Source organism: Balearica regulorum, chromosome 1, assembly GCF_011004875.1.
Source record: "Balearica regulorum gibbericeps isolate bBalReg1 chromosome 1, bBalReg1.pri, whole genome shotgun sequence".
Classification (NCBI taxonomy): Eukaryota; Metazoa; Chordata; class Aves; order Gruiformes; family Gruidae; genus Balearica; species Balearica regulorum.
The window spans coordinates 77,760,815-77,787,877 of NC_046184.1; the positions used below are offsets into that span (position 1 = coordinate 77,760,815).

The 27,063-nt window shown below is 45.3% G+C and overlaps 1 protein-coding gene across 6 annotated transcripts in view; it reads left to right on the forward strand.

Annotated features, from left to right (window-relative positions):
- PRR5 (proline rich 5) overlaps positions 1-22,710 on the forward strand; it is a 94,593-nt gene extending 71,883 nt beyond the window's left edge. For all 6 annotated transcript variants that reach the window (XM_075760148.1, XM_075760137.1, XM_075760130.1 and 3 more), the window contains 2 exons: positions 18,604-18,742; positions 21,560-22,710. In XM_075760148.1, the coding sequence (XP_075616263.1) occupies positions 18,604-18,742; positions 21,560-22,110 (690 nt within the window). In that variant the 3' untranslated portion in view covers positions 22,111-22,710. The remainder of the gene's footprint in view (positions 1-18,603; positions 18,743-21,559) is intronic.
- Positions 22,711-27,063: the final 4,353 nt, after the last annotated feature.

The window sequence follows — 27,063 nt, forward strand, 5'->3', positions numbered from 1 at the left end:
GAGTACTTTCCAAAACTAACTCTCAGCATATTTGACAACACTACATGTCACTTCTGTAACCTTAAGCAGCGGAAAAACAGGAAAGCAACATAAAATGTTGTAGTTGTTTTGCTTTGTTATATATGAACCTCTGTCAGGAACACCATGGTGTCGTAATTCAAATGTGCATCACGTCCCTCCTAACAGACAAGGGAACATGACCACAACCTTTTCCATACCAATCAAACACAATTGTTTTAGAAGGCAATTTCCATTTGCAGACTCCCTTTGGGCGTACACTCATAGTGTGTTTTAAAAGTACCTCGCATTAAGTAAAATGTCACTTCTGTGAAGTCTACCAGTTAGTTAACCAAAGTTACAGCTTCAGGTGGAGTTGGTCAAATGCCGCAGCAGTTGTCTAGACTGCCCTGAGTTAAGCTGTTTCGTGCATCAGGTCCTCTGCAGTTACTGCCCACTTGCTGTCTTGCACTGTGGTAGGTGAGAAGTGCTTACTTGTCCTCCTTCAAATTACCCAACGCTTCCCTTGGGGCTAGAGTGGGCGTGCGTGGAGTTACTGTGTAGCTGCTCCATGTGGCACCTGAGACTGTCTTAGCCACAATAATTTACTTGTGCAACCTAAGCGTGAGTTGTTTCAGCTCAAGTCAATGAGGTACGTGTTCAACCTCAACTAAACCAGGTTGTCTATACTAAAATATGTGTCTGTCTCCTGGAGTTTGCCACCATTAATGAAACTGGCCTATTAAAGCCAGTACAAGTTCATTGGTAGGCAAATCCTTAATTCTTAACAAAATAGAGTTAAATCGGTAAAATCATTCTTAACTTGAATTAGAATGTCCCTGCAGACCCTATAATTTTATCAAGTGAGAGGGAGTAGGTTTTAACTAATTGCATTAGTTTGTACAAATGTCTTTTGTGGACCCATTTGGGCCAGTAGACTAGAACTGGCATAAAAGATACTATAGAAATTTTGACTGTTGAAAAACTCTGATCGTGAAACGTTCCCATGCTGCAAGAATCCTTTGAGGCAAGGTGCTTTAATACTGTAATTCATGGGTTGTCTACAGGGGGAACATAAGAAAGTTAATCTAACCTACCTTTTATAGAAGATTAATTAAACCTCATTAAAGTTCTGTATGGACACTCATTCTGAGAATTAAAGCACTAAAGCGCTAGGAAGGGAGGTGAGTTAAATTAATGACACTTCAATTCTACATCAGAGGCCTAAGCACAATTTTTCTAAACAGCTTTCTGTTCTTGATTTAGTGACAATTACTTCATTTTCCTGGATGTCCCCAGGTAGACAAAGCCACTGGGGCGTTGCGGCTGTTGAATTGCCCAGGGCTTTACAGGGCAGGGGGGGTGGTCCCCAAGAGGTGGCAATCACTTCTCGGCTGCTATGGCCAACCACAGACGTGGGAGCCATCTCAGGTGCCACCGGCACCGTGGGTGGTATCTGCCAGCGATGGCAGTGGTGGCACCTAGCACAAAGGGGGAGGACCATTTGCTCGCTGTGACTGAGCTGTTTCCATGTAGGTAGCAGGGTCAGCCGATGCTGTGGTTGGGGTCGCTGGTCCCACTCACGAGAAGAATGGCAAAAGTCACATTTCCAGCAGAAAGACTGTGCAGGGTTGTTTTGTAGCATTGCGTATGTGGGCTTCCGTCTGGCTTTTGGAGAGGAGTCCCCATCAGTTTCCAGTCAGATCTGTCCTGAGCTGCAGCTGGGTGCGGAGCGGCTTAGGCTAGTCCCCTGTGCAGGTAGCACTGTGCCCCTGCCTTCTCGCTGCCTAAAGCTTTCCGGCTGGGCACAGGGCTAGCAGAGTAGCTTTCTGCCAGGAGATTTCAGAGGTAGCCCATGTGCCCCTTCACCTGTTCCTTGAGCCATTCCTGCCGCAGACACGGGGCTGCATGATGCTGCAGCGTGCTGGATTTTGACCACAGGTGCTTGCTAGTAGCACAGCTTCTACTCCCATCGTCTTGCTAGCTGCTTCATCACCTTTTACCTTCCCATATGTTGCCTCCTAACTCTTTTCCTCCCCCAACCCCATCTTACTTTCCCACAGGGCAAAAGGGAGGAAAGCAGAGAAGGAAGTAGCTGGCAGCATGGTGGTCAGATGGAGGACAGCTGAAAGCTCGTCCTTGCAGGCAGCTCTTTCTCTGATCTCAGTTTCCCCCTCCTGTCTTCAATTATGCCTATAAACCGGGTCGACACCCAGCAGCAGCTAGTTGCAGAGCACCTGTACCACGGGCATGGCTGCTGAGCATCTCTCAGCAATGCCCAAACTCCTGAGTCCTCCCGGAGGCAGCAGCAACGTGAGTGAGTTACAGGGAGCCGTGCTGCAGCTGGTGGCAATGCAGATGCTGTGAAGCTCTGCTCTCTGTGTTGGCAGTGGGACCTGGAGCTGGCTGCGGTCGCTGGCAGGCAGCCAGCTGCCCATTTGGTTTGGGGCCAGACGGGGGCCCAGCCAGCACTCCTTGCCCTAGAAAGGGGATGTCCCCCAACAGCAGGCATGGAGCGGTTTACTTACGCTGATGTGAATGGCAAGTTTGTGGAAAAGTCCCCTATAATTAGAGAGGAGCGAAACGAATAATTTCCTGTATGAATTGTTTGGAAGCAACTCTGGCAACTCTTTGCCATCAGGAGTGTTTTGGTGATTGCCTGTTTCTCTATCTATGCTCTAGAATTTTATTATTATGGGAAGACGTGTTTCCACTGAAGCCAACAGGGTGACTAAAACAAACTATATAAAATGTCCCAGCCTCTGCCCTCTCCCCAGAAGGTGCACTGAGAAGGGAGGGAGTTGTGAAAGGTATGGAAGCTCCTGCTTTGCGATGCCACCTGACCCTTGTCCTGAAGCCTCTCCTCTCCTGGTCTGTAGTTGCTTGCGCCAGAGCCAGCAGCCTGTGGAGACAGCGTGTACCAGGCTGGTGGCACTGGGACTTGTGCAGAGGATAAATGCTTTGTGGTGTATTTCTTTAAAAAAAAAAGGGGGGGGGGGAAGGCTGTGCATTGCAATCTGCAAAAGATGGGGAGGGATTGACTGAATCTCTTTGAGTCGTCCTATCTCCCATGGTGAGTGGACAGGGTTAATTGTCTTCTATCAGTAATTTCACAGTCTTACCCTTAGCTCTGCTGCAGCTGCAGAATAAACAACTACATGGCATGGTGATATGCGACACGTTTGAGAAATTCATTAACTTGCCACTACCCAATTATTACAGGCAATTAAAAGGTAAATAGTTAATCATGTGACAGAGCAGGATTCAGATTACATGCTTTGATTTAAACCATTATCTGTTGGGAGGCTCTGGTTGTTTCCAGTTTGCTACGAGGTGGTTGCAGCAAAACTTCTGCAGTGCAAAGTGACGACGATGTGACAGGCTGTGTCTGCGAGTCAGGCGTGTGGGCAGTTGCACCGAGCATCCCCAGCATGTTATGGCTTTGCTGCGTGCAAACCGGCTGGCCGTGGTGGCACGGTTTTGGTGAGAAGCAACCATCCATCAGAGAGTGGGAGCTGCGGTGCAGCAAGCCAGGGGTGTGAGGAGGGGAGGGAGCTCCCCACTCCTGACTCGTGTGCTCTTCAAAACAGATCCAGAGGCCTCAGGTTTGAAGTGATTAGGCAGGGGGTTGCTCTTTAGTGCTCTTTGATCCAAATGCAAAGCAAAAAGCACACATGCGGCAATCAAGCAGATGCTGGCAAGAGGAAAAACCACCGTTTAGCCTGGCTGAAATCTGTTGGAAAGACATTTTGCAAAATACAGCTGTTGCACTCAGAGTGGCTCTCACATAAACCCAGTTAAATTTCTTCTCCTTGAGCAGCTAAGACCTGTCAGCTGCTTGTATTACCAGCCGTTGTGTATCTCCAAGTCTCCTCCTTTGCTTGCGTGGATAGACAAGAGCCTTCATGCACTGGGCACTGTACCAACACAATGAAAATATGGTCTCTGCACTAAAGATCACGCAGCCTAATGCAAGAGATGTTAGATGTATCTGGACAGACAAATGGAAAATACAAGGAGGCAAACATACTAGAAGTGATTTTATGACAAATAATGTTGGCCTTAATGGTCCAAATGTCCTCCAGAGACTGTGGTGAATGTGGTCCTTTCTCCTCTGGTTGTAGGTTGCCTGTTGGACTCCAAGAAAAAAAAAAAAAATAAATCCCTCATTCCTCCTGTATTACTCACAAGCCTTTCTTGCGGTTTCCTTGTTTAGTTGAAGAGAACAAAACCTTGGAAGAAGCAGTAGGGTATTTCCACTGTTTCTCAAAATGTCTGAATCGCATGAGGACAGATGTTTAGGCAGTATGAAGCTAATGCAGCTCTGCTAAAGCCTGTGAATAGTTGAGGAGGAATATGGCAGTAGTTTTGTCTGAAGAGCTCTAGAATCTGTTTATATATGTAGCAGTGTTGTTAACTTTTAAAACAGAAGCGAGGAGAAGGCTTGCTCCATGGAGGCGGCTGTGTGATATTATGCAAATGAAGTTAAAGCATCAGCCAGCTGTGAGGGGGGGGAAAAAAATAACAACTTTCATTTCAAGAGGTAGGTCAGGTCATCTGTTGGTTTCAACCACACAAGTTTCCATTACACGTAGATCTACCACGGTTGTTGGAAGAATTGCTGAATACTGCTGAATTTTGCCAGAGCGTGGAGTTGCCAGTGTGCGTCTCCCTGATGGGTGATGGGGATGAAGGAGGGAAAGGTCAGCCCTTTAGAGCCACTCCTGCGATCACATCCCTAATCTGCCTACTGTTCGCATTTGGGGACTATACTGCTCAGTGCTCTCTGGCTGTAAACTCAGATTTTGAATGCTTGTATTTCTTTGTTTCCTTTTACCCTCTACACACTGGGTTGCTGAAAGAGGGTTTCCACTCTAGATCCAGTCAGTTACTTCCTAAGTATTTTGAATTGGCAAAGACTTTTTTCTTGAAATGGAATTGTTCTGTAGAAATGTGTTGCTTTCAGCAAAGCTTTTGCTGCAGCCAGGAGGGCTCCTGCAGGCTGGGCATCTGGGCTCCCAAAACTTCTGTGTTCTGGAAGCTCGATCTCCTTGTGCAAGAGACTAACCACGAAGCGCTCGGTCAGGAGCGCTCACTCGGTTCCCAGTTGTCCTGGTGGGTTGCTCCCTGCCTGCACAGGCAGCAGGCTGAGGGCAAGCAGCTGTCCTGAGTGGCTGGTTGCCTGAGCAGACAGCTGCCTGCGGGTGGTGTTTGAACCACGCACTTTCTTAAGCCATGATGGATGGGTGATCTGCTGCTTTCTGGCTCACAGGGACGTGGTGGTGGTGGTGAAAATTGTGTCACTACCAGAAATAGCAAAAATTTTAAAAATCCAGAAGGCACAGCTGACATGTCTGCTCAGTCTATTCAAGAGTATTTCAGAAAAGAAGAAAATTCATGGAGTAGATTCAGTCACCGGCAAAGGATGAAGCAGCATGGAGGATGCTGAGGGATGAACGTTCATTTATGATTTAAAAGGGGAGCATGGCTCTGAAAAGACAGTATCAGAAATCCTCACAAGTAGGTAACAGCAGTCAAGTTAATGTTTACAGCTCTTCAAAAGCGTTTCTTGAATGTTTCTTCAAAAGAGCCTGGATGCGCTGAGGGAGGGCTCTGCCATCCTGTTTTCTGTAATAAATGAGAAAACACTCAGAGCCAAGACCAGGTAAAAGACTTGAACGCTCAGAGTTAAAAGTCATCAATTGCCCGGCAAGGTTAGATGAGCATAATGTGTATAGATCAGCAAGAACTTCCGGAGGGAGCCTAAAAAGAAATGAGAAGCTTTATTCTCTTGGACATTAAACATCACATCTAATTACTTGGTAACTGGCAGGGTGATCTCTGCATGGGGCTGCACATGCGCTTCCATGCACGTGTGTGTTTGTAATGTGTAACGTGGCAGTGCCAAAGCATTTCTAAATGCAGATAAACTAACTCCAGCTCAAATTTATTCCATAAACAGCTCTTCAGAGACGCTCACCTCTGCATAGGTTCATTTGGTGGGTTGTTTCCAAGTCACATTAGCTTATTTGACTGAGATGATTGCAGCTCTTGTCTGTGCCCAGGGGAGTCACTTAACCAGGCATCAGACAACCTCTAGCCCCAAAACTATGAAAGGCAGAAATGCATACTATTATTTTTGGTGGATCTTTATTAGCAAACTGGCTGTTCAGCTTCTGACAGGATCCTAAGCACTGTATTTAAAGCCTCAAAGTAACTTCCTTGCTTCTAATCATTTCATATCTTTTACTTATCTTCAGTCTTTATCTTCTGCTTTGTCTTTTGCAGTCTCACATAAAATGTTTGATAACAGTTTAAAGAAAAAGAATACATTGAATTTCTGTGGGTCAGGGAAGACTAGCCTGTTCTTAATGTTCGACCCTTTCTGGAAAGAAAAATCCTATTGCTGTCTTTCTGCAGCTGAGCTATTTGAAAAACTCTCATCAGCTGAAGACAAACCGTGTCTGGGTGTTTTGTCTTCCTTATCTTTTGTCTGTGTTTCAGTGCCACCAACGAAAGGAAGAGAGAGGCAGAGCAGCTTCTCATGCTGACATTGACATAACTTGGCACTTGCTGGAGATTAAAGTGAATATGACAAGATCTTTACTTCTGAGGCAGTCACAGGGATCTGAAGTGCTGACTTCTGTCAATATGGCAGTGGCAAGCCTCTCTGCCTCTCCCTCCCATGAACGCTGTTGCTATGAGAAAAGCAAGAGGCAGAGATGAGACAAGGCATGATTTAACCCTTCAAGTATTCTAGGCTTTACCAGTATGCCAGTGGCTTAGCATATAGTGAAGTGAGGGAAAAATAACATCAGGGAACACTGCTGGGGGCTCATAGTGATGCAAACGTGAATTGTGTGGCTGCATCTGTCCGACACATGCAGAAGGGGTACCAGTGCCTAGGAATGGGCATGTAATGCATAGGGCATGGCCTCCCATGGCTGCAAATCAGTATAAAATTATTAACCTAACAGGTTATTCTGACTTAAAGCAATTGAGAATTTGATGTACAAGTTCTCCTTTTTGCATTTCCTCCCACCATGAGATACACCTGTTTGCAAACACTTATAGTATAGTCTTAGAGGTGTACTGAAAATGAGTCAGCTGTGAATTCTTAGCCTCCTCCACTGAGCTGAGATAGCCCTCCCAGAGGGGAAACTGCTTTCTTCCAGCTTGTTGCAGTCTGCAAAGGTGTGGCCTCCATTTGCCCCCAGCCCAGGCACATTTTCTCGTTCTGCCTTCGGACTGCTGCAGAGAAACCCCCCAGGTAAGAGGGCACACATAGTTTAAGTGGATCAGGTTCAGCTTTGTCAACACAGGCTTGGACAACCCAAAATTTAGTCCCTACTTGAGGCAGTTTTGATCCTGTTTTGAGTCTGTTTCCTAAAGACTAAAAAATGTCTGAGTTGTCTGGTTGGGATGAAAGTGGCATGAATCATCAGGGAAGCCCTGATGAAGTACCAGGGAAGTACCTGAAATTTTCTATCCTGGCAAACATAGACAAGTGGGCTAAAAGCAGGAAGATTAAACTTCCAGTCCTTGACCCCTTTCTGCTCCCAGTTAGTTTGATGAAGGGCTTTTTTCTTTTAACCCACATGTCTCTTCAAAATGGATCAATTGATCTTGTAGTCCCTCTCAGTGAGGTCCCAGAGTTTACTCAACGTTTTTATGGGACTTGAAGCTCTCAGATGGAGAGTCCTCCAGAAATGCTGATCCCCATTGAAGCTAGTAGAAGAACACAAGCCAGCAATGTGCCCTTGCTGCAAAGAAGGCTAATGGTGTCCTGGGCTCCATTGCACAAAATATTGTCAGCAGGTCGAGGGAGATGATCTTTCCCCTCTACTCGGCACTGGTGACGCCACACCTGGAGTGCTGTGTCCAGTTCTGGGCTTCTTGGCACAAGAGAGACATGGACGTATGGGAGAGAGTCCAGCAAAGGGCTATGGAGATGATAAAGGGGTAGGAGCATCTCTCATGTGAGGAAAGGCTGAGAGAGCTGGGACTGTTCAGCCTGGAGAAGAGAAGGCTCAGGGGGATCTTACCAATTATTATAAATACCTGAAAAGGGATTGTAAAGAAGATGAAGCCAAACTCTTCTCAGTGGTCTTTATTGGCCGGACCAAAGACAGTGGGCACAAACTGAAACACAGGAGGGTCTGTCCAAACTTCAGGAAATGCTGTCTTAATATGAGGGTGACTGAGCACTGGCACAAGTTGCCCAGAAAGGTGGTGGAGACATTCAAAAGCTGTCTGGACATGGTCCTGGGCAACTGGCTGTAGGTGGCTCTGCTTCAGCACGGGGTTGGACCAGATGACTCCAGAGGTCCCTTCCAACATCAGCCATTCTGTGACTCTGTGAACATCAGGATTTCATCAACATAAGTGGAAAATTTCATCACTCTCACCATGTCTTATCTGGTTTTACCCTGTTTCCACCCTTGCTGGTTTGGGCTGGACCACCAGCTGATGTCAGTCAGCATAGTGCCATTTAACTGCAATTAACATTCAGAGTTTAGCTGAATAATTATTGCTAACAGTCCGGTCCTTCTCTGTCAGACAGCAGAAGGGTTCAGCGTTGCACTTGCTCGCCTCCTAAATAGGAAAGCAGCAACTACACAAGAAAAGCACTTAGCGAAAGTACCAAAAAGAGATCCATGTTCTTCCCTGTTGAGAGGACTTGGTAGTTAGGCCGGCTCGCTATTTCTGGAAACTCATTATTCTATCAATTATTGACCATCTTCATCTTGTTGGTTAAATAATTTCTAGCACAGATTGTTTATGCTTAAGGGCTACTGCAGAGTCCCATGCAGCAAGTTTCTACATCGCTATTTGCTAGAGGCACCAACGTGTTCTACAAGAAAGCCCGCACTGAACATGCCCTATTTCCTTTTTTTTTGCCTGTACACTTCTCCTGCTATTGCTGTTAGCAAGAAAATGTTGAATTTAGTTAACTTCTGGTCTGACACCGCATGATTGATTCTACACATTGTGTTACCCTTGGTGTCAAGATTGCAAAGACTGAGAAGAATCTGTTATCACATCTGATACCTCCATGAGTTTACTCATGAGTTTGCATTTACTCTATGTGTAAATGGAGGCGAGATGCTGCTCCACAAATGTAATTCTATTTGCATAATACCAGGGGATTCACTCTGCAGGGCTGACTCTTCCAGAACAAGTTGGAGATGAGGGACCCCAGTATCTCCACCTACTGGGCTTCCTGATTTTGTGTGGGAGCCCGGGAAGTTCCTGCAGGGAGTATGAGAGTGAGAACTTTGAGTTTTTCCATAGAGTGTTGTGCACATCAGCTGGAGTAAATGTGAGTGAGAGACTCCCACGATGATGCTCTGCGGCACAGTAAGAGCAGCAGCTCTGAACAGCTGTGCACAGGACAACTTCAGCTGTTTGGGCAACAGTTGCTGCTCTGAGAGCCGCTGTGGTCTCCTCCAAAGCATGAGGCTGGGTGGACTTGGTCAATGAAAGTGCCACAGTGCTGTAGATAATACAAAAATTCTGCACACCTGGGGACCACTCCTGAAGCCTCTTCTTAACCAAGTAAACTGCAATGTAACTTTGCTGCCATAGGTTTGCCAAGATCAGTAAAAATTAGATGATTAGCTATTAGATTATATTAAGTATGTGCATGTGTCTATTTAAAAGAAGGTAGAGGGATGCAGACCTCAATCCAGAATGTGACCCATAGCATAACTGGGAGCACATGCTGTACCACCAGTGGTGCACACGGCAGGGACTGGTGGCCCGTTTGTCCCCAGTTCCTCCTGACAGTGATTTCATGTCTGCCCTGAGACCGGGTTGCTCTGTGTTGCTCAAGTTTTAGAAGGCTAGATATGATGCAATGAAAACATGCGCCAAAGTGGGTAACAAGTAGTCATGACCTGTAAGGGCAGTGGTTTCCAAATCTCTTACAAGCAAAGCTTCTGCCAGCTCTTTGACTAAAATAAGAAGCAGATCTTGCCGTTTATGTGGTCACCAGGGCGTGCACTGCAGTCTGCACACCCTTATCAATTCTCCACCCGCAGTGTTGGCTGAGTAATGTGTGTTTTCACTATAGATATTATTCTGTGTCTGCCTTGTGGTATGTCTTGTGACTTTTAATTTGAGTTTTCCCAGGGAGTAGTTGGGCAACTGTTATCCAGTATTTGTCAGATTATCACCGCTGCGTGTGTGTTTCTTTCAGTCATATTGATCTGATCTATTGCCAGTTAAAGAAAGAAATGTGATTCTTAATGCGTTTTTCTTTCCTCCAAGGAATCTGCTGCTTTTAAGCAGAAAATAGTTACATTTCTTAGCCGTTTTCCTGTGCGGTTAAGACAGGGCAGTACACGAGGCCAGGATCTCACTTTGAGTTTGGGCCTGACCCTGTAAACGCTTCCGGCAGCATGTTTGCTTTCATGTAGCACCAGGTCAGGACTGCTTCAGCAGGTGGTAGGTCACAGCTTTTTGTTGGCAGACCAGGGTGGAGGCCAGCCATCAAGGATGCCCCAGCGGACAGAGGTGCAGGGTGTGTTATTTGGCCGTGAGCTGAGCCGTACACAGCCACTTCCTGCCCTATGGGCAGGGGACTTTGCTCTACTGGGCCATTAAGTCACCAAGAGTAATGACTGCTGAAATGACTTCATTAAATAATCCAGAAGTCTGTCTTTTACACCTTTCTTTCCCAAGTCCAGAAGTCAGTAACCCAGAATCTAGCTCACAGCTGTTCCTGCTTGATGTCCCCCGTAGTAGAGCTGCTCCCACATCAAGCACCAAGACATGCTGTGCCTCCCTCGATGCCATGTCCACTCCTGGCAGGGTTGGGCTTGGGTCCAGAAGGCCTGCTTGCTTTGCCACCTTGACCTGGGGGAAGACAGATTTTATTTATGTTTTATTTTATTCTATTTTATTTTTCATTTAAAAGCTATCCAGCAGTTTGTCAGTTGAAACAGAAGGCAGTCTTCTGCACCAGTACTTACTCATGTAAACATGCTGATCAGCTGAAGCATTAAAGCTAAAGTTTGAGTGCTACATCATTTAATCAATGACCAGTGTATACTCAGCACATCTGCAGTTGCAGGTGGGCATATAGTTCCCACCATTACATGCAGTTGTTAGGGTACACTTAGACATTGGAGATACATTTAATGTATAATTTATAAGGTAAATAATACCTAATACCTATATGGTTCTATAATACTCTGTGCTAAAGAGGGAAGTGAAAAGCAGCAGCTGAGTGATACCAGCATGTCTAGATGTTACTAGTGGTGGGTGCTATTAGTCAGAACTGCAAACTGCAGAGGACCTATGACCTTTTGTAAGTGCTCAGCAAAACACTAAGTTACTGTTGGATAGTTAAAGGCAGTTTGGTGTTTAATAGTGGGTTTTGATTATTTTCAGACACGGATGAGTGAGGAGTTACCTGGGGCAACTTGCAGTTGTCCAGCCAGAACTGAAGCAGCCTGCAGTAAAGATGAATACAGGGAGGCTCATATAGCAGAGGAGCTCAGCAGATGACAAGAGGCTTGCCCAGGGCCTGAAGGAGGAGCTCAGGATGGATGTGGGTGTCTCAAGGGGACCAACCAAAAGGTTAAAATGAAAGAAGTCAGGCATGAGAGAGTGATGGCCACATGGAGATCCAGCTAAGACACTGACATGGAGGAATGTGAGCCAAACATCAAGGAAAAGGAGCCAGGTAGCAAAAAGAATAGCCAGCAGCTAGGTTCATTTCTAGCCTCTTGGCTTGCATGAGACATCCCCTTGAGGTGTGCCTGATAGCCAGAGGACATGACAGCTTTAGCTGTAGCTCTTTTGTTCCCAACTGTTGTGATTTATGTGCTCAGTTCTCTGGACTGGTGCCTCTCCTGCCATTAAGAGGGCAATGCATTGCAGGTTTTTTAGGGTAAATCATTTTTTCAGTCACTGTAACCCATCAATTCCCAAGATTTCAAGACGACTGGATGAAGTGGTGAATATACCTTTCTTCTGCTGGTGGCTTCTCTGCCCACCAGGAGTGCTTGAGAAGAAAATTTCATCTTTGTTCTACTTAGTGCTGTGCTAACAAGCACTCGTGAGTGGGCTGTAATTCACAGAGCAGTCTCTGCTCTGAAGGTGTATTTCAGTTTTGGTCTCCTTGGGCAGGCTATTAACAGTGGGGATTTGCTACCAGTTTTTGCCACCAAAACAGTGAGGTTTTGCCACCTCTTTGCTCCCCAATACAGGTAAAAAGGAGATGTGCAGCTTTGCATCCAGTTTTTGGGGTGAGAAGCAAGAGGCATAAGCACCAAACGATACGCAAAACCAACTCCCTTTCTGCCAAATGCCAGGGTTTCACGAGCCAGGTCTTTTCCATAACATTTCCTACATCTGCTCGCAGGAGCATGGGAAGCCTAAAACTCGGCATCCTAATTTAGCTGGGCTGTCTAATGAGACATACCGGACCATCAGCAGCCTAAATAGTTTTTCAGGGCTGTGACTGTCTTTGGGGATTACTTCATGTCTGGGTTTTTTACCAGAGCCTGAGGAAGTGAAGCAGCCAACACCAGGTGAAAAGCGGTAGAAGGCAGATGATTAATTTCTGGGCTCCTTTGCAACTCACGCTTGAATGCGTCCCCCATGGGCTGGGCTTCATGCAGCCGGGTTTGTGGCCCTTTCAGAGCATTTGTTTGGAAGTGCTGATATTATCTGGTTAAATTTTAAGTGTCTTTTTTTCCCAAAGATTAAAGGATTTCAGTTATGGCGATGAATAAAAAGATGGAGCTGGAACCTCAGGGAGCATGCAGCAGTGACCACCTAGTTGCAGAGGGGCAAAGGCTGCAGGCAAGGCTTGCATCTTACACCGAGCTGGATCGATGGCAGGTCTGCGTGCTACTATCACTGTTCACTGCCTATGAAGAGAAGAGCAGGGGGTTAAAAATTAGTATAATAGAATATAGAAACAGGGAGTTGTGATTATGGTTATTTCATTGCTGTGGTAAAATAAAGCAAGGATACCGCATACTTTTATTGGTAAGAAAAATTGTGGCAAATGTTACTGAAGTAGAGATTAGGTTTCTGGCAACTTTGCAAGTCACATAGCCTACACTTAGATACAAAGTTTATAATGGCTGAATAGTATTTTTTGATAAAATACATGTTCATTAAAAAAAATCTTCAAAGCAATCCATCTTTGTTGTACGGCATGCAAAAGGTTAAATCTATAAACCTTAGCCTTAGGCAGGTTTTAAGGCTGTGTTTGAGGAGGACTCTTCAAGTCCTTAAATGCCTGCCTGCAGTGGCGTCCACTTTAGGACCGCTTTGAGGCTTCAAGTAGTCCTATATATTGCAAAAGGAGGCTGTGGCCTTATGTGGGGTTACTAAACTCCCCGCTATTCTTCCGAACGTATCTGTTTATTAGCAGTGCCAAATGTTTATTCTTTCCCCCTATGCTTTCATGTAAAGCCCTTGTGTCCTTTAAAAATTCTGTGGGAGTTTGTGGTTAACTTACTAAATTAACAGGAATAGAAACCTGAGCAGTTCAGTGCGTCTGTTCTCACTGGAATGACTTCTGGTTTTGACTCACCGGGTTTTATTCCCAAACACAAGAAATGTTTTGTTCCAGTAACACACTTGAGTGCAGCAACAGGGGGCACGCAGGCGGCCAGCGCCACGGTTCAGCAGATGGGACAGTAGCTTCATAAAGTAGCTACCACAATAACCTGTAGTCTTTAGGGTGTATGGCCCTTCTGGGAGCGCTTACAGGTTTACATATCAAAAATAGTAGTGCATAGGGTCCTTGAAATACTTTTGAACTGGTATATACAATTCTCGGTTTCTAAATGATATAATTACTGTTTAATGAAGTCAGGCATTTGTGTCCTGTGTTACATGCAGAAATACCTGTCTCTCTTCTTGATGCTGAGTATAGACCTTTTCCATTTGCAATGGTATTCACATATTCAGGACTCATATCCACATTATTCATACCTTGAGAGTAGGGCAGATTCTTGTCATAATATTACATTATAATCCTTCCAAAGATAATGAGATGGCTCTTGTTGCATTTCAAAACAGTGTGACCAAGATGAGGATTTGATCCAGCAGCTACACTGTTCTAGAAGTACTAAGGTACTTGCAACTATTTGATATTGAGCTATTTTGGCCCTCAATTGAGAAATAAATAGGTCAGGCAAGGCCTTTGAAAGGAATTTAATAGATACATCTCACACTTGCAGAGAAGCATGAAACTCTCCTGCTGAAATGATACTGGGTTCATGAAAGGTCACGGTTATCTTTTAAAGTAAGTTTTTGCATGTCTGCAGAGCAAATATTGCATTAAAGATAAGGGTAGAGTCTCTGTTTTACTGATAATGCTGCAAGTTTTCTTTTTTCCTCCAAATTACAATACAGCTTCCTGCAAGCTAAGCAGCCAGCCTGCTAGATATGACTTTTGCTTTATTCCTATATAGCATCATACCAAACTAGTAAGGCATCAAGCAGTAAGTTCAAGAAGAACCCCGAGTTGCCAAAATAACGGGAAAATATTTTTTTTATTATTATTATTACTTTATTAGTATCTTTTAATTCGTGCTGTCAGTTTTTCAGAAACTATTGTGACACAGATAACAATCCCAAGTTGGCTTTACTCTAAAGCTAATTTTGCCATTATAAGTGCAATCACAAATTTGGGAAAGGGTCTAAAAAGGACTTCATACATCTTTAAGTATATATAGGTATCCATGTAGATAGGTGTATAGATGTCTATACAGGTCTGTCTATCTATCTACATTTACATATAGGTATAGAAAGCCTTTATAATCATACTTTGCTCCATCCTAAACTTCCACCAGAAGTGCCTTCACACTCAATGAGAAGGTGTCACACAAACAAGTGATTTCGCATGTAGCACAACGGATGTGGTGGACACCTCCGGCAGAGAGAAGAGTTTAAATGCAGCCTTGGGGCTGGCAGCTAAAGCAAACAGAAGCTTCCCCTGGCCTGCTAAAGCTGATTGCTTTAGGAGGTGTCCATCCTTCCCCTCGAAGGTCCTTGCCCCCCTCAGCCCCATATGGTGCCAAATTACAGTACCCTCGGAAGTGAGGTTTGCACGCCACTGTGGTAACAAGAATTGGCAGGTCAGTCACCATTTCAGACCCCTTCTCTAACCCAGCTGTGCTGGGTACCAGTAGCAGCAAGGCAGTAACAGCTGGGACTCTGCAAGTCCCCCCAGGGCCGTGGGACCTGCTGCAGCCCAGTTACTGTTCCCTGCTCCCGGCTGGCTCAGAGGCGGCGGTGCCACAGCAAACCCCCTTCTGGCTGCCCTGCAGCTGCACCAGTGCAGCAGCATCCGCGCCTGGGGTTCACTGCAGAAGCGAAATTGGAAGAATCACAGAATTGGAAAGCCCCACTTTCTCAGATAGGGTTGTGGGGCACCCCTGCCCCTCTTACTACCTTTGGCATATCTCAGCTGTTGAGCTGTTTAACCTGCAACTACCTCCTTCCTGGGCCATGATCTTAAAAGCTCATGAAGAGGAGCAGAGGCTGTCTTACACCCCATGACCCAACCTTTGACAGCCTACAGCGCGGATCCTGGGGTCAGGACACTTCCCAGCCGTGTCATGTTGACACAGCTGCAGCAGGGACCACCTGGCTCTGGGTCAGGGGACATTTGGCTTCGTGAGCAGCACGCCCCTGGGCAGGGACTGCGGCCAGGTGGAGGTGGCCCCAGCTTTCTCTGAGCTGGCAGACACTCCTCTGGGCCATTTGGGCTGGGGTGATTCATAAATAAGTGATGGTGTCATTCAGGTCATATGGAAACTTTAGATTTGGAAATCTGAGATAGTCCTTGCTGAATATTGGGATGTAATTGTATTTGGCTAAACAGAGGCCTGGAGGATGTTTGTCATTGAATAACGCAGGAAAAACACTCTTTTACAAGTTCAGGACATGGTCTGCAGCCTGTTACGCTCCTGCTCTCACAGAAGCTCCACACCGAGAAAATGGTTTAAGGGAACTGCCCCATCAGGCGCCTGCAGGAAGGCCTGGAACAATGGCCAGCGCAGGAAGGATGTTGCAGGTGGATACGGCACGTTTGTGCCAAGCTGCAGAGCAGAAGAGAAGTCACCATGGCTCCAGCGGACGCCAGAAGTTTTATGACTTTCCAGTATGTTTTGAAAAACATCCCGTGGATGGTCGCAGAGCTGAGGAATAAGACCAATGGCAGGTTGTGCTAATACTGGGTAGTTTTACACTGTAAAGGTGGTATTTTGTGACCGCTTCAAAGGTGGGAACTAAAAGAGGCTGAAGTGAAAATGGGGGTGGAGATTAGCACTGCTCTTGGGAGAGCAGGAGTGAAGGTTGAGGGCAAGACTGAAGAAGAAGCTGATGCAAGAGGTTAGGGGGTTGGGATTTGGAGAGAAGAGGGTGTTTCTCGGCAGCAGTGAGCTGATGGGCTCTCCAGGCCAGGGCAGCAGTGGTGGGGATGAGGTGAATCGGTGCCCCAGCACAGCTGCCCTGTGATGGAGAGATGTCGCAGCAGCTGGAGCTTGGGGTTCGAGTCTCCATCCACTCAGCTCACCCCAGGAGCATACCCGACCCAACAGACCTGCTGGAAGCCTCCTTGTATCCCTGCCGGAGCAGCAGTCGATGCAGAATACAGCTCGGGCTTTTGAGATGTTCATCAGGGAAGGAGTGTATAGCAGAACAGATAATTCACAACCAGGAGGGAAACCAAAAGAGCTTTTCAGGCATGTAAGGCTGAGAGGAAATCAGAGAGTGTTAAGATGCCACTGGGAAAGGACACTTTTATCACTTGTACAGTGTCACAGTTCTGCTAGCGGTAAGAGTTATTTTGTGGGCAGCATGGTACTAGTGAATCCCTGGGTTTCATTCTCCACAGCTGATACTTAGCTACCCTTTTCCACAAGTATCAAAAATACTTAAATGGCAGAAAAGTAAATAAAACCTTACCACAAAGTCTGGGCGTGAGCAGTGCTAAATATCACTGGCTTTTGCCATTTGTATTATATATCATGTTTAGGAGACCCGTTCCAGAGGTAATTGGTGTGGGAGCCTGGAGAGCATGGCCCAACGCACAGACCTTTGCCAGTGGGTTACGAGCTTGATGCGATCATGAATATGTAGTAAGGTAGCAGGCATGTTGCCCTTCTGAGGGCTGAAAAGATCTTGGCTAAAACCCAGCAAGACACGAGGGGAAACCCCGGAGCTGTTACTTGGGTATTTGCAAGCTTTCAGATTGACTGCATATGCCCTCTTGTTCATATTTGTATTTGTGACTCTCCCAAAGTTTTACAGGACATTAGCACATCTCCAAAGATTGTTATTCATCATTTAAACCCCGCTGAATTGGAATCCAAGTTCTATCCATTCTCTGTTGCCATTATTTATTTTTCATTCATAAACTTTTATCAAGTAACGCCAGGTGGCATTCAGGCAGCGCAGCAGCCAAGAGGTGAAGTAAGCCATTCACAAAGACGTCGCAGGCTGAGAGTCACCCGTACACGCTGGCTGGTGAATCATACTGAGCAGTGAATACATCCTGAACATCGGGATCCTTTCACATGCTGAAGGAAGTGTTGCAGTTTTACTCATTTGATCTGCATATTGCTCTCTGGAGGGTTTTCATCCCAACATCTTTCTTTTTTACAATAATTCAGGGATGTATTATGAAATCTGGAATTCTGCTAAATCCAAGCAAACTTCTTGCTGAGTATTACAGTTAGGATCTTAATTCTGCAACAAGATACATCAAACATATGGCCACATAGCAGCACACTAAAATGTGAATTTACTTCGGGTTGCAAGAGGAATCCTACACATGAGTTATGCAGGGCTCTGCTTAGACAGTGCAGGAGTACGCACCCTGCAGCTGTAAGTGGAAGGGAAACTACAGCTCCACAGGGTTTTCCTGTCACCTCTGCAGCCTTGTAAGCCCATTCGTGGGTGGAAATGCAGACTTAACAGCAAAGGGCAAAAGATTTTGCCTATGGGTGAATTTTACCATGGTAGTTATAATGTGACTTTTGCCTGGCTAATGGTGAGTGGAGGGAGTGAGGAAAGAGATACAAACCTCTTCACTATAAATATTTCTTGTTGAAATTATCCTGGAAGAAATATTTCCAAGAGTCTCAGTCCCACCTTTTTCTTAACGCGGTTGTTATTGCTTAGATGGCAGTGACACCCTATGGTACCAGCCGCTGGTGCAGCGCTCGGCTGTAGTTCGTTCAGGAGGTCAGGATAAAATTGCAATAACAAAAAAGTCCAGGGATGTTTTTAATTCATCTCCGCATCCTCCACATCCTCCATCCTCTCTGAGTGCCTTTGCACTAAGCAGGATGTACCTTTCTGGATTTAAATGTCCTGGAAGTAGCTACTGCCTCTTTCTGAGTGTTTGTGCAGTGCCTGCATGGTGAGTCTCTCTGGTTCGACTCGTATCTCTTGGCTTTACAGTAAGAGGAATCAGCCGTATTAACAAACTGGTATCGCATCACGGTGCGCCTTTGTTATAAAACTTAGTGAAAGTACTTGCTGCCTCTCTGCTTGGCCTGCTGAGCAAGGAAAGCTTGTGGTTGGAGGGGACAGTGCTCATCTTCGGTGTTTTCTCTCTTTCAGGGGGTTCACGAGTCGAAAGGTGTGACTGAAGATTATTTGAAACTGGAATCCCTGATCCAGAAAGTCGTTTCTCCTTACTTGGGCACATATGGTCTGTATTCCAGTGACGGACCCTTCACGCACTCTTCCTGTATCTTGGGTAAGAATAACAGAGGCTCGATTTGACACAGCACAGAGGGCTTCACCAAAACCTTGGTCCACACAGGGCCAGGGCCCACACGAGAGCAAATTGCCAGTGCAGTCAGGCTCCTTTTCTAAGGCCATGCTCTTTGCAACGTGCGAAGTCACAGTGAAACTTGTCAGAGGCAGAAGATGAAAACAGACCATCGTACCAGTGCTCATTAATAAATCTGTGAATCTAGAGTGTCTTTAGCATTTCCATTCTACCTTTTAATGAGAGTGCTTTAACACAGGATGCTTTATGGACAGTGAGAGGAAGAAGCAAGAAGCTATTTCTGGAGTGCTGAGTATTTTCTGTTCATTAGTGCACAAAGATCATACAAGGCTGTTTAAAGCAGGGAAGAGAGCAGGAATTTGTCTTAGAGAAGACGAATCGATAAGTCTTCAAACATGTAAAAGTTTTCTGCAGAGTGAAAGGTAGTAAGCTGTTCTCCATCCCACTGGAGGTAAGAAATGTAGCAGGGGAAATGTCCACGTAGCAGGAGAAATTCAGATTACGTGGAAGGAAAAAATCTCTAATGTCACATAAACCGCCTCTGGAGGCTGTTGAATCTTCACTTCTAGAGGCGCTATATATGTGGCATTTACATAGGCATCTAAAAGGAGCAAGATGGATAAATGTGGTCCCGCCTGGTGACAGAGGCTGAGTGACCAACCTTCTTGAGTCCCTTCCAGCTTATTTTCTATGATTGTTTGAGCTCTGAAGCATTCAGTGACTTCTGTAAAGGCAAGATTTGGCCAAGATGAAGGTCTTTTGAATATCCCACATAGTAATTCAATCTGTTGAAAATGCAAGGGGGATACTACCAGCGTAAATCAACAACCAAATGTGGTAGTACCGGAGTATTTTAATGTAAATACTGATGGCCTGCTTGAATAGAGAAAACAGAGGGGAAAATAAGTTCAATTGGGTGGGTTTTATGCAGTCAATTTAATCTGTTTGCTTGTCAGAAATGGTCAGTAAGATAGTCGATTTTCCCTTGAAGCTGAATGGAAAAATGGTTGTATTGCAGTAGGCATTTAAGAAACAAATCAGTTTTACATGAATAAATAGAGGCCAGTTGTTTATGGAAAATGGTTCGGGATTACTGCTTTGTATTCATTGCTTGCCATTAAAAGGCCACAAGCATTTAAAAGGAGCCCCATATGGATGTTTTCTGAATACAAGCTTTTGTATGTCAGGACAGAAAAAATGCACCCAAAGAGAATAAAACTCCAGTGAAACGGATTGTTAGAAAATAAATGTTGTATTACATGATTGCAGAAGATAGGAAGGTTTTGGTGGAGCAGGCACTTCCCCTTGCTGTGATCTGGGGTGTAGATCTATAGCAGTACACCTGAATAGGTCTTACTATAGTCAATGAAGTCTCTCTTGCTTTTAAACTAACACATTTAGTTCTGTCCAACTATTTTGGTAGCATGATTTAAAGCTGTGACATACTGTCCTTGGGACTGGTTAGGCAATGAGCTCTTTTCTACCCTGTCTGGCCAGTACAGCCAGCTTTCCCTTCCAGCCAAGCCTTGGTGTGACCAAAAAGCCAGAGTTCCTGTGGCAAGGCAGCCCCAGGGAACCTTTTCTGTTTGCCATGTCAAACTCCTAACAAAGAAAAACTCCAAAAGTGAACTTGGCTCAGTTGATTTCACTGCTGAGGCAGACACAATTGCAAAATACAATCTTTAGTACAGGAACTGGTTATTTTAGTAGTACAGCATATGATTGGAAATTGTGTCCAGGTAAGTATGTAATTATAGATAAATATAATTTTAGAAGAGACTGGCATTTGTAAAGGAAATTGCATGGTTTGCAGGGGAACATACACCAGCATCCTGATTTAAAGCAGACAATTCACATGCAGTGGCTGTGGTTGACTTCCAGAGTGCAACTTGATTCCCTTCTCCAGCCGTGCCTCTTTCATGGGGATGGCAAAGTGAGAGCAGCAGGAAGAAAGCTTCATCAGACCTACTATTCACACCACTTTTTTTCTTTAGCACAAGTGAGTCTGAGCACTGAGGTCTGCAAAAAGTTTGCACGATGATCATTTTGATCTAGCTGCCGGAGAGCACTCCAGCTGTAAACCACTGGTGGAAGATCTCTGTGCTGACTTGCTGCCACCTGCTGCTCATTCTCTGGAAAGAGCCCACTTGCTTAACAGAGCATTCGTACCGTCACTGCTGGATGGAGTGCAGGTTTGTTCCCCGAAAAGGTCGCTGTGGGAACTGCCCTCCAGTTAACGTTTCCAAACACTCTTGGTGCTCTCTCCATATGTAGTCTCTGAATGATGCTTTGAATCTAAGTTTTTCCAGAATTATTAGTAAAACTGCCTGTCTTAATCCTTGTGTCCCGAATTTGAAGAGACCTGATTTTTCCAGGGTGGGTGGAAAAGTTAAATTTCAAGTACTAGAAATTAGTGATGACCTTTATAGCCTGAACAAGAAATGAATTACACTTTCTTTCTTGTCTAAAGAGAGTATTTGCTGTTGTGTATGAGGTCTTCCACAATATTTACTGTTTTACTGCAGCTGCTGAAGTTGTATGAATATTAGGTAATCTCAGCTGTTATTTGTAAAGATAGGTTTGAAGTCTTCAATATGCTGGAGAAATCTAGGAAATCTGAAGCCTATGGATCTACAAAACCAACAAAATGTATTCTTTTATAAAAAAAAATTTTGTCATTCAAGAAAAGCTTGTGAATATTCAGGCCTTTTTTTTTTTGAACACTCATAATTATTAGTACCAGCTTTGTAGATATTACTCTGGATCTTTCTCTATTTACAGAGAAGCGGTTCTTCAGGCGTTCAAAATCGGGTGACATCCTCGCCAAGAACCCCGTGGTGCGATCCAAAAGCTACAACAATCCCCTGCTGACGCCAGTGGCCGAGTATGAAACCGAGGGCATGGCTGCCAATGGAACAGGCATCCGAAGGCACTCTGTTTCGGAAATGACCTCCTGCCTGGAGCTCCAGGGGTACTCCAACCTCACCACCATCATGGACAACGGTTCAAAGAGCTCCGTGACGACCACGAAAAGCTCGCTGTCAGGAGACCAGGAGAGGCCCAGCACTGGGTCAGTGCAATGTTCTAGCAAACTCAGCACAGTTGAGCAACAGAAAGGACTCTTCCACTCGATGGACGACCCACATAGGTCTTTTGAGCTGGACAGGGACCCTTCCTTGATTCCAGTTCCCTCTTCCAGCCCTGAGAACATAGTGGATCAGATTTTGGAGTCGATCGACTCTGATTCTGAAGGCATTTTTATTGATTTTGGCCGAGGCTGTTCCAATTCATCAGCATACAATGTGGACGTGAACAGACAGAGCATCATGTGAAGGACATTGGAAGACAAACCTTGGGTTTTAATATTATATATGAAAGTTACTAACGCATTGAGTCGGACTGTGGGCAAGCTATATATGTCTAGGGCAGAACCTCTGTTGTAGGTCATCACAGCTGTACTGAAGTACACAAACACAAGTTTACAGCAGGTGGGAATTTGATGCAAGGGGGAAGAAATCCCAACTACTTCTCCCTGTCCCCGTCACTCTACAGTCGGATTCCCTATTGTCTTTATAAACTTAGGGGTTCACAAGCTGACGTGTGTCTGGTAAAATGCTATTAGTGCAGCTGGCAGTGTTCGTTCAGTAAAACAGCCTAGCAAATAGCTGTGTTCACTTTTAATTTTCTCAAGAGATTTCCTGTAGACAGCAGGTTGTTCTCTGAACTGTTAACACCTCAGCCAGAGTAAAAACATATCCTTTTAAAAAAACCAAAACAACCCAGAGGCTCTGGGCCTTCATGCCACAGAATACAGTGATAAAGAAATCTCTTTTAATCTTTTTCTTGTACATCTCGTATGCACTCCTTTGCCTAATGGCGAGTTAGAATTCTTGAAGAAAGGCAAATAAACAGAAATGTGCTATCTGATGTCACGCGATGCCTCGTGTCTCATGTTCTGTTTCACAGCCAATACCTTGTGTCTGTGAGAGAGTTGTCTTCAAACTGGCTTTTAAGGCCATGTTAATTTGCTCTGAACCTGGCACTTCCAAGAAACTGTGCACTGTTGACTCCTGGAGCATCCGTTGTATGTTGAGAGATTCCAGCAGAATTCAACTTACTTGTTTCCTAAATAAATAAAAATATGGGCTCTTGGTGGAAATCCTCATTATATATTTATATTCTTAAAGAAATACAGTAATGCATATACTGTCAATTATGTATTGATATTTGGGGAGTGTGAACCTTGCAGCTCTTCTCATCCTGAGCACTCCCAGCTCTGATTCTCCCTCACAGTAACGTGGTGTTGTAAGAGCTATGTCAGTGGTTTTACAGGGGATTGATGCATATGATACTGGGGTGAAGTAAAAATCCTGATGCATGATAGATTTTTGATCAGATGGTTTTACAGCGAAGAAAGAGCTACTTCAGGTCACTCCATTCTAGGCATGTCCTCTGGAGGAGAGAGTCACCCAGTAACTCCTGAGCTGCTCAGCAGAGACGGGTTGTCATTTCGGTCTGACAGCTCCTGGCTCTTAGCTCAGATGCTCAAGGACTCTCCAGCTTCGCTCTGCACTTGCACTGCTGACCCCAACATTCGCCAAACTCTTCCCCAGGTTTTGATTGCGTTTCTAGGCTCGAGGCCCCGCTTCTGATGCTTAATTTCCTTTGGCCTCACTACTTGATCTTTTGGAAAGTGTTAACCCAATCTTTTGCTACCGCCCTGCCTCACTGCTGGAGATGTCAGCTTCTGGATAGATGCGCAGGCTCCCCAGAACCTCAGAAGCCAGCTGAGGAAGGAGCCCTATAAATGAGGCAAGGCATTGGTGTCTATTTTGCTTGTGTCTGGCGTGTTCAGCTGTGCAGCCTCCCCTACAGGTAGGCACTTGAGTTAGGTCGTACTTAAAAGTTTTGTTTACACAGAGATGAATAATGGCTTCTGTGTCCCAACAGTCTCAAACCTAACAGCCAGGGAAGACGTGGCGTAGGATGCAGGCATTTAACCAGCCCTCTGGATGTGCAACTGAACGTTGCAGATTATCAGGTCACCCATTTGGCCGCTTCCTGGCCACGGCGACCCCTCTGTAATCCCGCAGTGGTGCACCGGGCACAGCCAGCTGTACTTCACTCCTGGCGGGGCTGCGTATGTTGGCAGCTCGCTCACATCTGAGGTTTGTCGGGTTCCTACCAGCTGGTTGGTGCTACCAACGGGTGTTTGCCCACCCTCTCCTGTTTGGGGGGGGCGCATGATGAGCCCGCAGTCTCAAGGCACATTTGTTTCCACATTTGGCCCTGTGCAAACCAGAGGAGAGAGAGGAGGTCTCGCTGAACTTGGATCCAATATATGACAGGATTGGTGGTACAAGCCTGCATGCGTGCTGGTATCCTCAGCCTCCACCCTCGTTCCTTCTGACAAATGCTGTTCTGTTTCCCGAATTATTATTTAGGTTGGAGAAAAAGAGTATCTACAGGCTTGTTCTAAGGACACAGTGCAGGGGAAGAGAAGATAGATTCAAATCCCTACAAGAAATTTTAAAAAATACAGCTAGCTTAATTACTGGGGAATATTTAAGCACAATTTCAGCTGAGGGAAGAAAGACTGCTAGGACCCTTCCCACTTGAGCTTTTGCACGTTTGGTGCCCTCCCCTACGACAGGAGACCTTGAGTCCCCTGGTGTGCTGGCAGTGAGCTAACCTCTCCCACCTTGCATGCCTTGAGCTAGAAAAGTAAAATCCTCCTCCGGCTGTTTTAAAAGGTTATTTAAAGATAGGGTTCAAGACACTGACTGCGTAAGAGGAGTATTCCTAACAGCCACCCTGGTAAACCTCAAAGAGGAGCAGGATTTAGGGAACAGTCTTGTCTTCAGCGTTTCCTGTTGGCCAAGGCAGGCAGCCTGGTGCCTGTTGTAAAAGCCTGTTCTCGGAGACTTCACCTTCCCACAGGCACTGCGGGGGGAACCAGCTGTCCCAGAGCATTGTACCATCACAGCCCAGCGCTTTAAATCTGGCCTTTACATTTGTCTTACACTTAAAGTGGACTCTTTAGGCTCAAAACTCCAGCAGCCGAAACAACTTCTGTAGGCTTTCATTAGCAGCATGTAGACTCTTCAACAGTTACGGACCAAGGCCCATTCACCAGGACCACACTGGAGAAGGGCAGAAAAGCAAAGCAAAGCAAAACCCAACCCAGCCCAGCCCAGCCCAGCCCAGCCCAGCCCAGCCAGCTAGCTGTGATTACCAGCTGTAATGGAATTGAATATTTAAGGAAGTTGGGTTCAGGCTTGCTGGAATTCATTACTTCCTGTTAGGATCCTTTGTGGGTGCTGCTGGGCTGAAGTAAAAGGCTACTTCTTTAGGATGCCAAGGGTCTTGGTTGGCTTCAGTTAAATTAAGTTAATGTGGTAGTTCTGTAATGGAATGGGCTGAGCTCTGCTGTTGCTGTAGTTCAGAGCTTGCTGAACTAAACTTGCCTCTGCTAGCAAATGTGGTATTAAGAAAGTGTTTTGCCTGTTGTGCTAAAGCTTTACTACTGGGGTAATGACTAAAGAAAGGAGCAAGTGGATTCTGACTCTAAGGGTTCAAGCTGCAGTTTCAGGGCTATTTTTTCATTAAAGAAAACATTATAAGCTCAGCAGGCTTTCTGTGAAGAACCTGAAAATCTGAAGTCAGAGTTAAGTTCCCTACTGCAGTGGTGATAGGGTGGTATTTTTGTTTGTCCTTCAAGTTTAATATAAACTTATAATATAGGCAGATATGACTGTAAATTGAAAACCTGGCTGTGGTGGTCTGGCTAATTCCTGTGAAAGCCACCATCTCTGTCACCCTTAGAGATGAGGCTTCTCATCAGCTCATTCCCCAGGAAGTGGCATGACTGGTGGTACTATATACTCTGTAGGAAGATGTAGGCAGAGCTCTGCCCTAGCTCTGTGCTCTGAACAGGTCTGGTTTGTACCTGCAAGATCAGGTGTGTGGATCTGCTTTGTTTGTGAATGCACAAGGCGCGGAGGGGTGTGGAGTCAGACGCAGCCCTGGGAGGATGGGTTGTGCAAATGATGCTGAGCCAGGCAATCAAAGCCCAGTGTTCAGTGATTTTTTGAATGCTGCACAGATGTGAGACTGTTGTCCCACAAGCAGGGTTCAGTACCTGGTGTGCAATAAGCCAGTCTTACATGCAGAAAAGAGATATCTCTTTATTTACTTCATGTCTATGCAGAGGTGGGTGCTAGGTGGAAATTCCACAAAACTACACTACACAAAGGAACTACAATGTATTTATCTTGTTACACAATTAGAAAAACCTGCCTAAATTTGTGCTTATTGTTTACTAATTACTATATCATCTGCTGCTGGTTAAACATATTTAAATTAGCACACATGCTCCTGGAGGATGTAGGGGGTAATTTGTGTAGTCCTTTAACCGAGTCAGTGGTCATGATCTCCCCCTGCCGCCTTTACCTTTCCCCCAGTTACTGCAGACTTTTGTTGACTTCATGTTTCCTTGACAATCATTCAGGTTTTGGCACCTTCTGGGGCCGGATGTTCCCCTTTTATCTTTTAGTTTCTCTTCAAGGATAGTTGTTAGCAAGGCATGCATTGTTGATACAAAGTAATAGAGCTTACAATAAAGCTAATGATTAATGGTCCTCCTTAGAAGACCAATGCAGTATATTGAACCCTAAATTAAACAGTGTTGCTATAACCTAAGCATTAACCTAAACATATGGTTTTACTTAGTCTACAAGACTACCCTAATTTGTGATCCTCCTACCAGTAACCCCAATGCAGGTGAGTCAGGGACGTGGTGGTCTTAGAGACAAATCATGGAGTCATCACCAAAAAAAAATGTGTATCAAAGAATAGTGCAGGTTTTTGCCAAAATATATTTATGAAATGATGGCTTTCAGCTTTCAAATGCTGCTACATGGCAATGTCCCAGCGCATCAGTGGTACTCCAGCTTTGCTCCTAAGGGGGCATTCTCGTTATGCCAGTTATTCCTCTCCACCCTTCCTTTGTCAGGATAAACTGTGGCATTTTATATCCTAATCCAAAACTCACAAGCTTTTTCCCTGGCTGGGACAGGCTCCAAAACCCTATGAGGGAGCTAGATGCAGCAACAGATAGCACTTAAAGCTCCTGTCATCTGGTGCTGCAGGGTGAATGTTATGCAGGCACAAGGAACTGGGACATGAACCTAATGGAGAGCTGCTGAGCTCTGTGGGGAAGTAATACAGCTCCCTGGACCACAGCTGGAAATAGCAGAATAATTGCCTGCAAATAATGCTGCCCA